This window comes from Cyrtonyx montezumae, unplaced genomic scaffold (assembly GCF_038088225.1).
Source record: "Cyrtonyx montezumae isolate F1298 unplaced genomic scaffold, pur_monq_1.0 scaffold_5, whole genome shotgun sequence".
NCBI classification, from domain to species: Eukaryota; Metazoa; Chordata; class Aves; order Galliformes; family Odontophoridae; genus Cyrtonyx; species Cyrtonyx montezumae.
In genome coordinates this window covers 11,843,533-11,862,221 of record NW_027072056.1, presented here as the reverse complement: position 1 = coordinate 11,862,221, position 18,689 = coordinate 11,843,533, and the positions used below count along the sequence as shown (strand labels likewise).

The 18,689-nt window shown below is 38.5% G+C and overlaps 1 protein-coding gene across 9 annotated transcripts in view; it reads left to right on the top strand.

Annotated features, from left to right (window-relative positions):
- DLG1 (discs large MAGUK scaffold protein 1) overlaps window positions 1–18,689 on the top strand; it is a 129,963-nt gene that overhangs the window by 47,119 nt on the left and 64,155 nt on the right. For all 9 annotated transcript variants that reach the window (XM_065747834.1, XM_065747829.1, XM_065747833.1 and 6 more), the window contains exon 4: window positions 54–218. In XM_065747834.1, coding sequence (XP_065603906.1) covers window positions 54–218 — 165 coding nt within the window. The remainder of the gene's footprint in view (window positions 1–53; window positions 219–18,689) is intronic.

Here is an 18,689-nt window from a genome sequence, read left to right as displayed (position 1 = left end):
AGTCCTTTCATGTTTTAATAGTGGGCTGATCTTTTTTTTATTGTTTTCTTCAGAAATACCGCTATCAGGATGAAGATACACCTCCACAGGAGCACAGCTCGCCGCACATTGCCAATGAGGTGACAGGTCCAGAGCTGGTTCATGTATCAGAGAAGAATCTGTCCCAGATTGAGAATGTACATGGATTTGTTTCTCATTCTCATATTTCACCAGTAAAGGTAGGCACTTATTTATGTTACAAGTTTGAAGTATTTGGTTATGCTCTCTAGGGTTAAATCTTTGCATGTCATCAGATACACCTGCTTATATATTTTATTCTTTTCATGGAACTGTTCATTTCTAAAATTCACTGTATAGGCATTAAGGGATTGATTTAGTTTCACGCATATTGACTTAAGATGCATGGTTGTAAAACATCCTGATGATTTAAGGTCTCAGAGGTCTTTTCCAACCTTTATGAATCCATAATTCACAATGTCACAGGCTCTGGGAGTACTTATGAATTCTTTTAGACTATACCTTAGAGCTCATAACATTTATTTTTGGTCGGGAGATTGTTTGCAAAATCTATTTGAATAAATGCTGTTAAAACTTGGACTTGATTATGTAAGAGAAACCCAAGACTGCTCTTCTGTGCTTAGTGTAGCTGGTCCTCTTCTTATGGCCTGATGATCTTCAAGACATGTTCCTGTTTTTGGTATAGTTCATCCTGAAGATCTACTTAGTGACAACAGCTCCGAGTTGAGAGAGCTTTTCATAATTTGTTTGGTATGATGGCTTCTTGCTCTGTGTTGGAGAGACCAGGTCTTGTGTGGTATATAAGATTTTGATTAGATTTATATGATAGTGTATTTGCTTAAACAAAATGTACTAGAGGACACTGGGAAATTTTACTATGTTCATTACACTAAAGTAGGATGATAATTATTTCAAGTAAAAATGCTAAGCACGTTTGACTTTTGAAATACAGAGGTTTTTGGAGTATCAAATGTAAACAATGCTTTATGATCATATGTTGCTTTTTAGGAATACTGCAGAGGGCAGTAGATTCAAATTTTTTGAGGAATACTTTTTTTTTTTTTTTAAATTCATTTATTTTTTTGCAAGCCCACAGCAATTTGGACCAGTAATGCAGAACATGGATAAAAGATGATGGGAAATTTATCAGGGTTTTAACTAAGTTTAAAGGACTTAAAGCAGTTGTTGTAATTTATTTGCACAATTGGTTTACAAAGGACCTTTTCAGTAACCAAAAAGGCAAATGTGTATCCTAAATTTTAGAGGGTGACAATGAAATTACTGTTTATCAGATATTCTCCATTAATTACCATAGAAATTCAGCATTGCTTTCTGTCTAACAGAGGGTTGAGCTACCTCAAATGTTTGCAGTTATTGTGAAGCAACTCATGCTATCTGTGCAGATTTAAATGTTAAGCATATAGATTCTGTCGTGTTAGGGTACAGATTTTTCAGTTTGTTAGGAGACATATACCCTGTACTTCTCAAGCATCAGGGAAGTGAACTTAGCCTGAGAGATTCCTTACTCTCTGTTCAACAATGTGTCAAGTGGAGTGTTTCATCCTCTAATGTGAGTTTATTTTTTTTAATATTTGGTGGTAGATAATCAAACTTCCTTAAGAAATACTTTGTCCTCGTGTATATATATATATATATACACATATATATATGAATGTTTTCATGTAGGCAGTGAGAACCAGTTTCTCCAGTATGAACTTTCAACATTTTTTGTAGGAATCTGAGATTACAATACGAGATTCTTCAAGTTACTAAAAAAAAAAAAAAGTAAGCAGTTGAACTGACTTTGCTGTAATTGGAAGGAATACATTGCTAGCGAGGCTGACCACTAGATGGTGATGCTACAAAAGAAGTTATTTTGATTGTAAAACTGAATTTAGCTTTTCTATCATACCTTCAGATTAATGTTTTTTCAACTTAGTATTTTTATGAAGTAGCTCTGACCAAATGAAAATAGTTGCAGAAAAGGTATCAAACAAGTTTTTCTAGCTGTGGACTGAAAATTCAAGTTTTCTATCAAGGAAAAAACCCTTGAGGAATAGGTTATGCAAGGGTTTAAAATCATGGGTTGTGATACAATACAGTGGAAAAAAAAATCTTAAAATGAAGTGTCATTCATTGAAAGCAGGCTGCCTGTGGAAGGGCTGGTGTTGTATGTACATGTTTACAACATATTGGAACATAGTTTCAAAAAATTTTCCATTAGTATATGTTAGTGGTAGCCAGACCTTACATGACCTTTTATAATCTTCGTGGCACAGTGATCCAGTTGGTTGCATGCTCTGCAGCTTTATACTGTGCAGTGAATGTTTTGTGCCTGCTTAGCATATACCCGCTTTTGTCACATGCTTAGACATCTGTAAAAGTATTTCTAGGATCTAATGATTTTTATGTTTAATAGTTTCAAATGGACTTGGATATGAACATGCTCATCTGTTAGTGCTACAGTGATGTAGTGAGTGTTAGGTTTTGGGCCTGTATTTTTTTGTCTTTTTCCATTTAATAGAAAATAACTCATTCCTTGAAAGCTCCAATAAAGACACCTTAAATATAACCAAGGAGATGAGATGTATCATTAGTCCTGCTGTATGAAGCAGTGACTTGGAGAGCATTAAACGTAGGTAAAGAACAATTCTAGTTTTCCTCACTTCAAGAGGGTACCAGGCTGAAGTGATAAACTGAATGATTGTACAGTTGTGCAGTCCTGTACCAGCCCAGCATAACATGAGAACAGCTTCTCATCTGTAAGTATCCTCTGCACGTGCGGGACACACGTGTGACACTGGAACAGGCTGCCTGGAGGGGGTTGTGTGGACTCCTTTGCCTGCACACCCACCTGTGTGACCTGGTGTAGGGAACCTGCTTTGGCAGGGGGGTTGGACTCGATGATCTTTAGAGGTCCCTTCCAACCCCTATGATTCTGCGATTCCATATACGTACATCTTGCCTCAATTGTCTGTGGTATCACAGGAACGTAGTATGGCACACTGGTACTTGTTCTTGAAAAGACATTCAAAAGGGATACTAGAAAAGAGAACGTGGTCTCTCTTGGACTGGGAAAACAACGGAGAAACTGTTGCAAAATGTAGAATCATGGACAAGTTTTCAATTATGTTAATGATGAAAGATTATAGTTGATCTTAGTGTACGCCCTAATATCTCTGTGCAGTGGAACATCTTGATGTTGGTTTCTAGATTTTTCTTAGATGCTAACAATGGAATCACTTGAAAAAGTATTTGCAAAAAAACAGGGAAGTCAGATGTAAGGAAGGTCAGTATTCATGGTGGATGGAGGTTACCAGAAAGATTCCAGAAGATTGCATATTCTCATCAGAATTTATGTTCTCATTGCATCACCTTAAAAGGAATGAGAGCTCAGAATTATAACAGATTAATGGAAAAATGACCTCAGTGCTCAATTGCAGTTAAAAAGATAAATAGAATATGAAGGATGCTTGAAGAAGCAAATGGGAATAAAACTGCATTATTGTGTCTCTGTAGTGATTTACAGGGTTCCTGTATCTTGATGTGCTTTTTTAAAATTTTTTTTTTATTTTTAAATTAGAAACTATCAACCTAGAAAGGGTTCACAGAACAGGAATAAGAATAGTCAGAGACAGGATTCAGCTACCCTACAATGAAAGTTGCATCAATTTGACTCCTTGTTTGGGAGAGAGCTGAGTCAGGAGGTAGCAGTAAAACTGAAGTCAGTATTTTTAGTCATTTGCATATGTTTATTGACCTAAGGGATGGTTGTTTCAATAACATAAGTTAATGTTGAGATGCATAAACTTACATTCAGGAGTACAAATTGGCTGCTGACAGTGGCTATCAGAGGCCTAAACAGTGTTACACAGTCATTCTTTCACTCTGAAATTCTTTCATCTTCTCTTGTTCCTGGATGCATTTATTAAAGGTGTCACAGCATACATTCTCTGTCTCTTCAACCCTTATTCAACTCCTCACTAATCTGTATGAGAAATAATTGATTATATGCACATGTGCTGCTTTGAATGGAGGACAGCTGCCTTTCCTGGTGACCCAAAATCTTATACTGCTAAGATCCATAGGGTCCTTTCTCTCCTGATTTTTATTCCCTGCAGCCACTCTGCCCTGTGCTTCCATCCTTCTCATCACCTCAAGTGCTTGCCCAGATGGCTTTTAGAGCTTGCGAAGCTTCTATCTTCATTAGGAGACTGGAAAAGCTCTGTGTTCTGATAGACTTTATGACTTCATGAGCTACAAAGACGTGTTCAAGGTGAACCAGCAGTCAAAGTAATTTCCTGCTTGACCCAGTACATTTAGTCACTTATGTGCTCTCCTAAATCCTTGTTCTCCTCTGAGTCAGGTAGACAAGGTTCCCCTGAAGATGATGTTCTGTTTTCAATTAGTAATTGAAGATAGGTTGAGATGCATTTTGCAAAATAAGCTGCCATTTTTGACTGGCAAATCTATAGTATCAAGATCTGCTATCATATACTTTTTTTTTTTAACCTATAATGAATACGCCTCTAAAGCTTTATACCATCTTCAGGTACTGTCAGGATAGTACTTCTGCTATTAGGAATGTATGTTGGTGACCAATGGAAAACATAGAAAATAAAGCAACAGCAACAAAACTTGAATAAACCCTCAGGAACACTGTTTTACGCTAGCATTATGATTTGGTGGTCACTCTAGAGAAGTTGCTCTTCAGCCTTGCTTTGCCCAAGTTCTTGACATGTTAGTACTCTTTGATCTTCCTGTAAGTGAAGAATATATATTTATGCTCAGATGTGTTAGTTTGCATTTTCTGTTACAAAGCAGTTGTCCAAATCTGCCCCTTCTTCAGTGTGAGTCTGCTCAGCATTTTCTTGTCAACAGAGATGAGAGAGAAAAACTGTAACAGATGGATGGCGGATTAATCCAAACGTTGGAACAACCTAGGGTACAGTAATCAACATCTAGTCTTCTTAATAACTGGTTGCACTCTTTTCCTCTGAGATTTCTCTTGAGATCCCAGTGTGGTTGGGTTCATTTTGATGACTGAAAAAGACAAAAAAAAAAAAATTGCATTAAACATAGGATGTTCCTATCAGTTTGGAATGCCAAAAAGCTGGGCCGGAGGTTCATGAACAGTGTACGTAAGACCAGGCAGCTTAATCTGCGCAGATTGGTGAGTTAACAAAGGTGTAATATGAATGCTGTTTAATAATATTTGATGTTCAGTATTTCTACTAGAAAGGTATAATTCTAGAGAAACTGTGTAGTTTAGCACTAAAATATCTCCTTCTTTTCACTATGCAAATAAGACAGGATGAAAGTCAATCCTTTTGGTCTCTTTCTCAACTAAACACTCTTAATTAAACTAAGATATGAAAAAAGAATTCTGAGAAATTTAAAAAGGGAACAAACATTTATATTTACTTTTTCAGTGTTCCTTCCCCACCTAGGGAGTTAGTTGCATAGTCTTATTTAAATTTAGTTGTATGTAATATTTTTTGCTTTTACTTTTTAAAAAAGTACTACTGAAAATAAACACTTGCCATTCTCTTAGTTTCTTCGATTTTTTTTCTATACTGTGCACTTCATACTACTTATCTGATAGTTTTATTTACATGCTGCTAACAGTTTTCAAAGGATTTGGTTTACTGTTGTTCAAAAAGAGTAATTGGCACATGGCTGGTGTTTGCATGTGAGAACTATGGCTTCAGGTTCCACCAGCAAACTCTTTACAGTGTGTTTGACTTCTCTATGTATTGGTAGCAAAGGACATAAATCTCTAGACCACAGCACTTCAGAGCAGACTCCAGCATGAAGTATCAAAGCATACTGTCAAGTTCATGGGAGTAAAAGGCCTTAATTAGTCAAAATCTGTAGATTATATGTAGTTCAGCAGTTGCACACAAAACAAGGAATAAGCTATTTAATACTAAATATAATACTAGTACAATATATTGTTCCTATAGTTTCACATTACTCAGTTCTTCAGGTCCTAGCAATGCTATGAAGACCAGGAAGTATCAAAATACATCCCATACACTCTCTTTATTGCAAATAAGATGGGTTTCAAAAATGTATGTTGCATTTGCCTGTCTTGCCCTTCTGGTTTTCAGGGACATTTGGGGGTCAGATTAGTAGAAGCCGTTGCAAGATTGAAAAGTCACGTTCATAACTCAAAATTGTACAGAACAACATCTTGATGATGTGTTGAAGCTGGCTATGTTTATGTCAGTCCATAGCTAAGCTAATTGTAGCCTGATCCCAATGGCCCTGTACAGAACACTGAGTACCAGAACGGGGTTGTGGACCCAGTATCTGCATGGCTGCAGAGCAGTGCCACTTCTGGTCTCCGCTGACCAAGCACCAAGCAAAGCTCAATGCAAGCTGTGTTCATCTTTATTAACTTTTGGGTGTCTGAACTTCGGGAGGATGGTTTGAAAGTTTACCATTTGGGCTCATTTCTTTGGTGAAGAGTTTCACTGAAGGCTAGTGATGGTTTGTCCCATGCTTTGCTGCTTTTGAAACAGTTACTCAAAGATTTAAACATAGTCCTGTTAACTGTGTTTGTATTCTAGGACACCTGCAAGCAGAATTTGATCATTCAACCTGGGATGACAGAATTATAATTAAGGTTGTGTTCCTGAAATCCTTAAACTAAATGGATAGGATAATTATTGTCTGTGTTGAATGAGAGTAATCCTACATACACCCTTTACTGCAGTAACATTTTTAAACCACAAGCTGCAAATCAGAGGAGCAGAATAAGAAAGCCATTATTTTGGCTGTGAGAAGAATTTCTCAGAACACTGAGCGTGGGGAGCCAGACCACGGTGAGTGGCTCAAAACATATCAGAGGCACAAAGCCACCCCATCCCAGTTTCTGAACAATCAGAGTGTAAGTGACAGCGATGAAAGACTCCTCTGCTTTTAACAGGCGTGGATTATTCACAGAGGGATACAGGCATCTGTCAAGAGAAACACAGAGTTGACCACTGTCATTCAGTTAAAGAATAAAAAAAAAAATAAGTTGTGAGAAGTTTGAACTCAGAGGTGGAGAGTCCTATAATGCAAATGAGATAAAAAATAATTATGTTTAGAACAACAGCTCTAGAGCTGGGTGCTTACTAAGGAGCTTGACTTAGGTAAACCAGCAATCCACATACCACCATACCTTCAGAAGGAGCCCAGCTTCTCAAATGTAGACCCTAACCTAAGTGATTTCTCCAGTGTGCAAATCTTAATCTTTTCCCTGCACAGAACAAACCTTAGGAACCAAGGTTTTCCCTTCCCATCTGCAGCCCTGCACAACTGTAACAGGTGGGGCTTGCACAACACAGGTGTAAGGTGAAGGGCATAAGAGGTCCCCTGTGCTGTGTGGTTCATGTTACTACCCAGGAGTTAATCAGAGTGATGCGATTTGCAAAATCCTTCAAAATGAGTCACTTGCAAAAGCCAGTTGCCAGCCTGTGTGTCAGCATGCTTGTAATTGTGATTTGAAAATTACTTCTTGCTTTTCCCCCATTAAAAGAAAGCCTCTCAGATTATGCTGCTGGCTGCAGCCAGGTCTGAGCTTTGGTCCTACAGCTTCCTCTGCATGCAGCATATGATTGTGCCAACACCACTGGCCCAAGGACTTTTAATAAAAAAGTACTCAAGTATTTGCTTTTAGCAAATAAATCCCCTCAGCTAGGAAGCCCAGGCTTAACTGTTGCAGAGTCAGAGAAAACTCATTATTTCCATAACATGCTTTGTTCCGTTTCCCATTTGAGAATGTTACTATTCTTTATTTGGACAGCTGTTGGCTATGACTAATGTTATGAAGTTGCAAAATTAGTGCAGGTATTTACACTAACACATTAGGACACCTGCTCTCTTCTGCCATCCAGTTCTTAAGTCTGTAGGACCAGGGAAAGAGGCAGGTGCAGCTGCTGCCAGCATCTGGCACAGGCTTAAAGCCCAGGTTCAGGAATGTAGGATTAGAAGGATGCTGTGGGTGAACGGTGAAACAAAAAGACTGGAAACACTGCTTCATAAGGACCATGAGTATATTCTTATTTCATATTGCTTTTGTTTGCTTGTGCGTGTTTGAAAATCGCTTGTATGAGGAAGATAAGGAAGCTTACCACCAAACCAAGCCATTGCATTCTCTGTTTTGCTGTAGATCACCTGTGATTGCAGATGCTTTGCAATATATTGCATAGCATGTGAGTGGCACAGATAGGCAGATCCTGGAGATGGCTGGGATGGGCCAGAATCGTCTGGAGGGCAGCACACAGGGTAGTGGAAGCTGCAGCAGAGGCTTGAGTGAAGCAGAGGAGAGAAGCGCAGACATTGCCGATGAGAGCAGGAAGTCCATCTCTCAGTGTGAGCTGGCTGAGCTTTCCCATCTCCCTACCTCCTGGGGGGGCTGGTAGGTTGCACACAGCTGCCAGATTTAAACACAGAAGGAACAGGGCTGAGATTCAGGAAGGTTAGGCTCATCCTGGTTTTATCCCCTGTGGCACCAGGAGAAACACAGTGTTTCCTCAACCACTGGAGACCCCTTCCCTCAGCCATTCTTGGCAAGGGGAAAGCCACTCCTTGGCAAGGAAAGCCAACCCATTGGCAGGGCTGCCCAGGGTCTCTGGGTGCTGCTGTTCCCCACAGTGGGCTGGGAGGAGCAGGGAGGGATGACAGGGAGAAACTGCAGTGTTCCTGCACTTCCAGGAAGTACTTTCTGAAAGTGTCTCATTCACCTCGTGCAAACCAGCACGCGGTGCAAGGCTAACCATCCGTAGCTGACTGCTTTCTGCAGGGATTGCAGCAGAAGTCTGCAGCATGTTTTCTCTGTGACAGCTGTCGTTTACTTTTTGTGCTACCAAAGTGAAAATATGAGGTTAAATAGAGCTACTGCCATTGTTGTGATTGGGCTTAACCCTGTTAGGTCAGGAACAGGAACATAGGTGATTCCTCTCAAGGAAGGAGGGGAAGAATGCGTTAAGGACTGATGATTGAAGGCAAGGCTTAAAGCTTCAAGCATTAACAAAATGTTGCATAATTATTTATTGATTGCTAACAGAAAACACAGTATGGATACCATCAATTTATCACGTGAGCCACACGGTGCTGATCGAGGTAAGGGTGTCAGCAAACAGAGGCTGTCCTCCAAGCAGTGGTAGATGGGAACCAGCACTGCAGAGCCTGGCAGAGCAGAATGTGCCTGTGGCTACGTGCAGGTGGAGAAGAGTTACTGCTAAAATTGGATTCAGGTCAGCTTTTTCAGTGCTTTCAGTTTTTTGTCGCTGTGTTTGATTTTCAAGGTATGCCTTCTGCTTGGGCAAGTATGTGCAGGAAAGGTTTTAATTTTGAGATTGGCTCCAGTATGAAATCAGAGTATGTCTATTCCAAGTCCCTGATGCTAATTTGAACTACACATAATCACAGTGGTTACTGTATCTTGTTAACTGGCTGCAGAACAAATAACGTACTGCCACAAAAGCAGGTGCATTTTTCAGTAATTTTATTAAGCTGTGGAAAGGTGTGTGTACTGTTATTTATTGTTTCATTTATCTTCAAATTCTTAATTCTTGCTTCATAGTGAATAACGTACATTGTTTGGTTTTTTTTCTTATTTTTTCTATCCCCATCAATTCAATATCCAGAACATGGTGAGGATGTGGTGCAAGCTCTCAGCACCCCTTGGGGTTCCCTTAGAACCCTGGAGAGCCTCCTGCTCTGCCCCCTCCCTCACAGCCTCTTAGCTGTTCTCACGGGTGTTTCTTGGTTTGTCTTCTCTCCCTCGATGCTTCTTTTTCTGCCCGTACTAAAATGCTGCTTCCTGTGATTTTGCTAGACTCTGCTGAAATGCATCTGACCAAGGCGAGTCCTTACTTTAACTTCCACTTGTCTTTTTTCCAGCAGTGCGAGCTAGTATTCTTCCTGCCCAAATGCCTTTGCGTTATCCCGGTGCTGGATCATTTACAATTATTTCTTTTCAGGTTGCTCTGTCTGTAACTTGTAAAGGTGGGTTTGTCTCATTCCCACAGCATAGGCTTCTACAAATAATTACAACTCTGTTGTCTTAGGTATCAGTAATCCTGCTCGGTACCACTGATATCTATGTAGAAGTGTCAGCACAGATCACTCTTCTTTCGTCACCAGTTGGATTGCAGTCCTTTGGATTTCTGTCTCTGTTGCTTCAGAAAGGAAGCATCCTGGCTTCAATATCAGGAGTTTTTGTTGCCACTTGTGTAATTTTTCAAACCAGATATAGAAAGTTTTATTTTTTTTCCCCTAGATCTGGCCTGTACTGGCCTATGAAATGATTAGCTTAAAACTAGTGGCAAAACTGCACCTTTGAAGGTGACAAATCATTGTCATTTGTTTTGCAGGAACTCAAGCTAGGCTGTAGCAGCAGTCTTTCTAATCAGATGCTTGTGTATATGAAATTCCATGTTCCAGTTTAAAGGTGATGAACTGCTTGTGTAGTTTGACACTAGCAAATTATAAACTGCAGAGCAGAATCTCTAGCAACTCTTCATAGTGTTGTGCGCAGTGATACAACATTGTTTTAAAAAAATGTGTTTTATGAACATGGAAACTTGTGTGTGTTGTTCACCTAAGGCTGTGGTTTTCCCTTCTCCCTGTTTGAAATAATTCAAATTGAGAGAAGCTTATCCATTTAAATAAATCACTGTATCCAGTACATCTTGGAGGCTTCTTTACTTCTGTCATTTGTGCTATGAATGCAGCTTTAAGGCCTGTGAACAAACCAGGCTTGGCTTCATGTGATTTACACTGAAAAATCATTGTATTTTCTGAAAACTACTAATGTCTCTGTGGAAGATGTTCTCAAAATATTAGAATGTGGTGTGGTTTTCAGATGTACTAGCAAGGAAAAGTAAATAATACACTGACCTTATTACCAATATCTTGCTAAGTGGAAATATCCTATTGTTTTTGCTTACGTTGCAATGCAAGTTGTCTGTAATTTTGATAGGTTGAAGGGTGTAAAGTGTATTGAGCCAGAAAAAAAATAGATGCAGGGATTTGATGATTTCTTCTAAAATGAGCATTGTGAGTCACTGGATTTGTAGAACTGTGTTGCTGTACCTTTGTTAGCATTGTAAGCCCATACAGTGACTCTGCTGCCTTTGTTAATCAAATTGAGATTTTTCTTCTTAAAAAAAAAAAAAAAGTTTTCCCTGGTGTATGATTATGACCATTAAAGCACTTTGTTCAGAAATATGGGACAGGCAGTTTTGATAATTCTGTACTGGATATCCAGAGGCAAGCTTGTGCTGAAAGCCTCGATACATAAATGATTTCCTAAGTAGTCTCTTTGATGTGAGCTAGAGGATTTTTTAAATAAATGTTTGGCTATACAAATGTGAATGGTGAATTCAGTAAGATGTCTTGAATTCCAGATAACCTTTTGGTTGTTTACAGGGAGATTTAGCCTTTTTACTGCAAAGAAAATAAACTCCTATAGCGCTTCTCATCTTGTGATTTGCATTGAAAATCAAAGTAATTTTATGGAAAATTCATTAGGGCACCAGAAGCTTCTTTTTATTTTTATCTTTGCCACTTCTTGTCCTTTTGAGAATTAACCTTGGCTCATTATATATATATATATATATATATATATATATATATATATATATATATATATATATATATATATATATATATATATATATATATATATATAGTGTGTGTGATAAGATCATAAGAGCAACAGAGTGTTGGATTGTCGTGTTCGACTTTAACATCCCTAATCTTGCTAGTTCAAAAAACCCCACTTGCCACCCATGGATATACAGTGCAAAATTACTGGCATATAAATAAATAACATTTTAAAGGATGTTAAAGGAGGAGAAGAGCATTTTTATTTTGTAGAGACCAACAAACAATTTTTTTGAATATTTTTTATAAATAAGGTCTCATTGAGGGAGTGAAATTCTGCTGCATTGCTGCATGCTCCCTGTTTTGTTCGGTTCATTCTGATAATTTATGCAAGCAGTGAAAAGATGCTATTGGATCTTACTACAGACCATGATTGAAACTTGCAATTTGTGATCTGTGCTTTCTCCACCCAGAAGCTATTACCATGCACCACCGTCCTTACAGCTGTGGATTTCTGACATAGTGCTATACCTGCTCCCTGGTTTCTCTTAAAAATCTGTTCTTGGCTAGGAACAGGAAACAAGCTTTCAATCCTGTGTGTTCTGAAAAGGGAAAAATAGGCAAAACCTTTACATGTGCTTTTTTGTTTTTAACGCAGTAACGAATATACTGTCGAGCAATCACAAGTAGAGAAAGGATGTAGGTGGTGGGGAAGCGTGGAAGGACAGCATCAGCTATGAAGAATTTTGTTTTCCTGGTCTGTAAGCGATGCTGCTGTAATTCTATCTGCATTTTTTTTTCTGCTCATTCACCACTCAGCAGCTGGTAGGGAAGTAAGACTGCCTGGCAACCACCTGCAGAGCTGCAGAGATGAATTACATTTTCGGAAATAACACACTCCTCTATTCTCGCGCCAATCGAGGCAACACGGGCTCAAGCCATAGCTCCATAGGCCCAAAGCACAAGCAGTGGGCAAAGAAAGGCTCGGCAGATGAGTTACGAGCGGAGCCTTCCCGCTGGCAGCAGATACTTGCGTTTTTCACTCGGAGACATGGTTTCATTGACTGCATTTCTGTTGCTGCCAGCTCCACCCAGGTAATATGCCACTTGTTGAAATTATTGTGTCTGCATGTGTTCTGGTTACTTGCTGGTCAGAAATAGCCATCTATTTAGATATTCATGCTTCTCTGATTTGTGAATGGTGTTTTCTGTCTGCTTTCATTTTCGTATTTCACAGAGCTCTGTATAATTTTTATCATTAAAGCATGAAAATGGAGGCACTTAGATGAGGTATAATTTCTTTTTATAGTCATTTTGCAAGTGGAGCGCCTCCAACAATTTAAATATGAGGTATTTTAATGAAATATTGGAAAATGCATGTTATATTCTGCTGCATGTCCCTGAGGGGAAGAACGCAGCTCAGAAATACCAAATCCACAGCCGTAGTAAGATGACAGTTCATGTAAAGACCACATATTTCCCAGTTAAGGAATTGTATTTAAAGGAAAGATTACACAATTGAAGTCTTAATTAAAATATACAGTGTAACAAATGCTAGTCTTTATCAACTTGGTTGCTAGCAGTCTATAAATAAGATTAATACCTTCCTTACATACAGAATATACATCTAATGGTGCAGTCTGTAAGAAAAATACTGCATTTTTCAGTGTCACTGTCTGTCTGCTCCAAGTATTGTTTTGTTATCAAAAGACAGATGAGACAAGTCAAATCTCAAGTATGTGGGTTTGAGGAGAGTTCTGAAGTTAAAACTGATTGATGTTAGCAGATGACCATCTCCAGATAATGAAACAAAGAAAGAAGTCTGGAAAAATGCTGAGACATTAGTGCTATTTAAAAACTAAGGATTAGATTCAGTTTGCTTACAGTTAAGCTAAATTCAGTATTAGCCTAGAATAATTGCTCTCTAGTTGTCATTTATGCTGGAGTAGCACAGAAACTTTTTTTTTCTAAATTATCTTCAGACACTGCGGTGCTGTTCAGGTATTTTCTATCTGTTGGTAATTGTTTCAAAGATGATAAACTGCCACTTCCTCTTACTGTGATATCAGTTCAGTATTATCTGTTTGGATTTTTTTTTTTGAGTAAATTTTGAGTAAACAAATGTGAGACCTCAGAGGGAATTTGCATTTCTTGTTGGAAATGTCTATTTGGAAGAAGGGTCTTGCAGTTTCTGTAATGGGTCAGTATGCAGCTCTAAGAGGTGCATGAGGTAGGTGATCAGCTTTTAAGTACTGTTAGTTTTCTGAAGGCAAAATATACAGTATCATTTTACTGAATAGATATTACGGTTACGCTTACCTGGACAAATAGTGTTGAAATGCATGAAACATTCCATATTCCAACTAGTGATGACTAGATGTTTGCTGATAAATATAATACTAAGTAGCCTCTTCTTTGAGAGGGGTTGGACTGGATAAAGGTCCTGAGATCTCTTCAAAGTTAAGCTGTGATTCTTTGAATATCCTAGAGTTCATTCTGGTTTTCTGCTGTGAAAGCCTGCATTTTTTTTTCCTGAGTCTACACTGCATTCTTACACTAAAAATAAACAGCTTACATGTGCTCGTGGACAAAAGGAGGGAATAAAAACCTTGAGTAGTTTGAAATATTTGTTAAAAAATATATATATATATAAAAAGTAGTAAGCTTATTCAGAAGGAAGCAGTGAGAACAGAAGAGCTGTTACAAAGCCTCTCCCCCTGGAAAACTGCTGTACTTCCCTGTGCCTTATCCACCCATTGCAGCTGCTTGCACCTCAGGGACGGGAAAATACAGACACTTAAAGATTGCTCATTGTGGTGCAGTTTTGATTTTCTGTTCACTTCAGTTTTTGTTCTGTGATGCAGCATTCTGAAAATGGTTGATGACTTTGTTCTAACAACATACTGTTACTAATTACATCCCCATTATCTGGATTTAATCAGCACTGCAGAGTCCAAATAATAGACATGATGTGCTTCTTCTCTAACCTTGTCCATTGAAATTCTACTTATGGTGAGGGGCAAGATCTCTTCATACTGTTAGAACAGGGTGATTTATAATTTATGTGGAATCAAGCCGATAGTTTTTAAGCTACTGGTCTCTTGTTTCCTTTGTGAATCCCCTGTGTGAACCTTCTGCACAGCAGCTGTGTTTGGCAGTCCCTTCATTGCATTAGCTTTCCTGGCTGGGATGGCAGTGTGTGATGCTGCTTGCTTTGGCCACTCTATGAACATCAGTGTTTGAGATGGGGCTGCACACTCACTTCCTTCTTTGGTGCTTGCAATAGGTTGCCTCCCCAGCCAGGTGCAAGGAGGACCTTTGTTAAGGAAGCTGTCCATCCCTTGGGATAACACCCATTCCCTGGGCAGCAGTGGGCTGTCAGAGGTAGCAATGTCACTGCCCCACTCCCTGCACCCAGCTCCTCCAGGTATCCAGGAAAGATGATGGATTTACTCAAGCAATTACTCAAGCATTTGAGGCCTTTGTTCCTTTTTCTGTCTTCCTTCTTCATTGGTTATTCACTTAGAAGAATTAAGAGATCCAATAAGGAGCTGGCCTTTCAATTCTTGTTCACAAATACATAAATTTCTTTAAGAAAAGCCTGAGCTCTAAGAAGCACCTATTCCTAATGATGAATACCACTATCTGAATACCTCAGAATACAATTTAACTCTAGGTGGCACTTGACTTGCACTGTGCAACAAATTCAGAAACTGTCTTGTCTGAAACTCGTAGCACCGAACTTGTTCTAGCAGCAATGCACTCGGGCTATTCTGAACAAGTATGGTGGTATAATACGCTTCTGGCATTTGATACTGGAAAACTGTTTAGCTTGTTGTGCTAATTCCTACCTCAGTTTTTTTAGGACATATATTAGGAAAGACAAAAAATAATATGGCAGAAAAGCCCGTAACTTTTCTCATCCATTTCATTCATGCCATTAATGTATAGATTCAATATCTTAATGTTAAGTTGTAGAGCTTATCAAACCCAATCAATCATTATCCAAGTATTTCTTGCCTTTGGATCTCCCCCTTACCAGATATGGCTAACAATTTTTACTGTATGCTGTTACTCCAAGAATATTGCTCTGTAAGGAGAGCGCTTTGAAGTATTATGAACATAGTTGTAGCATGTATAAAATGCTGTATGTAATCAGAACATATCTTTATCTCCAGCCCCCCCATTTTTTTATTGTACTTTTTACAGCTCATCAATTTCACAAGTTGATTTCTTACAGCAATATTTACCATCCTTTCTATACTTTTGGTATATTTATCAGCAGTGTTATATTTCTAGATGTAGAGATCACAAAACTGAGGGGTGAAAAAGAAAAGGCAGTTAAGGCTTCATATGAAACCTGGAACTGTACCTGGAACCTACAGAAGATACTGCAACTAAAGTTTCGGAAGGTTTGATAGCAGTATAGATGTTTAATGTTTTAGTTAGACATATAGGGATGAGTTTCAATGGATGATGTGTTTTAAGGGTATTAAACTTCAGTGTGAATGCACAATGGTATAGCTTCACTTCAAGTTTACAAGTGAAGCTAGGATTTGATTATGGTAGCCACTGTGTGGCATTAAGTTCTTTGCTAGGAGGATTTGTTCAGCACATTGTTTGAATTGAAATAGGTGATACGGTGAAAAAAGGAGTTACAGGAGTGACTGTAGAGACTTTTATATGACTACACAGAAGAACAGTCGTCATGATGAGATTCTTACTGCAGACTTTTCTCAGAGTTTAAAATCTACATGTACGCTGCCTATAAACTGCTGCTACTAATATTGTAATTAACACACGAGAAAGTAGTTTTAAATAGATTTCTTTGTTGACTTTAACTATGAGATCACTATCTGAAGTGTAAACATGAGTTCTCCTGTAATGTTTCCTTATCCTTTATTTTTAGCTATGTAGTATCACACATCTGTAGCAGGATGAATTTACTTTTTGAAAATATTAATTCTATCGCTGGTCCAATTTTCCATCAGGTGGATTTACAGTAAAGATAAAAACATGGTATGAATTCATGCTTTAAAGGAGACATATTAACAAGTAGGTTCTCCTCATTAGTTTGAGAACAAGGCAATTTTTGACAGTTTAACCTCAGTTTTTAAGGGACTGTCTCTGGAACCTCAGGTTCATTCAGTAACGATGTGCAATCAAGACTAAATTTTTTTTGATGTTGAAAATGAAATGCAGTTTGAAGAGCACATTAAAGTCAATAAATCTTAGGAATGCCTAACATGAATCATATAACATAATGTAGATTGTTAGTGTCCTGCTGGTTCCCTGCTGTAACCAATATATTTCCTCTTACAAAGTCAACTAGTGTGCAGATGAAGAAAAGGAACTGTGCTTTTTCCTTCCCAAACCCATATACTGGTTGTCATGTTGGCACATGTAGTGCACTTGCTGGTTTCATCACTTGCAGCACAGAAGTGACGTTAAGAACTGGTGACAGGCTGCCCTGCTACTAGAGGGCCTGTGGTTCTGCTTTCTCACACCAGTCGTTTCACTGTTGTTCTGTCTCACTCGGAGCTGATTTTACAGAATTTCTTCGTATTTGTGTTCCATTGTAATCCAAGAAAATTAATTTTTCCAGAATCAATCAGAAATCTGCTAAGTGAAGGAGAAGGGAACACAATGTCATGCTTTTGGAATACCACTACTGCTGTCATTCAAGCAAGGCAGACCATTTCAATCCAGTATCTTCAGCAAATGATGTGGATGGACTCAGTGCCTCACAATACAAAGCCAAGAGCATGGAAGTCTGTGAAGGAGTAGAACTTTAGGTTTGCCATATAACTGTGAATTTGTTTCATGTTGTGATAGTTGTCCTCTCAACTGAGGCTTGTGTTGTCAGGCAAAGTGTTTTGGAAATCAAGTACAGGCCAGTCCATCTTTCACCAGCTGTCAGTTTATCAAACAGCTCAAGCAAGCTCCTTGAGTATAGCATTTCTTTGTTGCTGCCAAAGCTGCTGTATATGTTTCAGTTAATACAATTATTAAGTAAATGACTGTCTGATGGAACCAGTGAGTCTGAAGTGAACGCCATCTTCTTCCTGTTCTTCTATTTTGGTCTGTGTTATCAAGAGCACTTTCAATTATGATTAAGGATGTACAGGATGATTTTTATAGCTTAAAGAATTTAATGCAACCAAAATGTCTTAGATATATTTAGAAAAGATGACTTTGTCTTTTTAGAAGGATATGCATCCACACTTGAGGGCTGATATGATAGCTTAATTTACATTATCCTTCTAAGAGTCTTCTAGGTAATAGCCAAGTCAAAGTAAACATTGTTAAACCATATGTCCTCAGCCTTGCTAGGATATATAGTAACACGGAGAGACTATGGTGTTGGTACAGCAAGATAAATAAAAATCTGTGCAACACTGGCTGTGCAGTCTCTACTGAGGAATTTGCTTCCCTTTTCTGGAATGCCTACTGGGGCCAGAGATTTCCCATCTCACTGCATGTAGCCCCCTTGTACATTTGTTGCTATTTGTCCTTTGTTTTGCTGCATGTTAGGATGTAGTTGAGCTGACGTTCTCTAGACAGATAACAGACCTATATGACTCATTTTTGTCTCTTATGTAAGCTGATCTTGCCATTTTTTAATGCTTTGTGTTAGCTCTGTTAAATTGTTTCCAGTGCATGCTCTACTCCCTTGCAACAGGCTCTTTTGTGAAATGGTTTATATAAACAGTGATTCGAGAAACACAGACTACTTCCACAGTATTTTTCATAGCATTCAGACAGAATAGTTTAAATTCTTCTTCGACGCTGGTACAAACTGTAATTTAAGAATATTCCTTTCAGTACCTTTAGTTTAAAATCTCTGTTTGGATGTTCATATTGCTGTTACTGAAGACTAGAATCTGTGAAGTTTTGTCAGTCCTTTGACGTGATTTCAGATATTTAACCACAGGTTCTCTGTTTCTTCCTGCTATTTTATGGGGTATTTACTAGAAAGCACTCTGCGAATGTTAAGCCTATGTCTTCCTGCCTCTCCACCTATATTCTCTTTATTAGTGCCACCTCATATTGCATGTATTAATTTA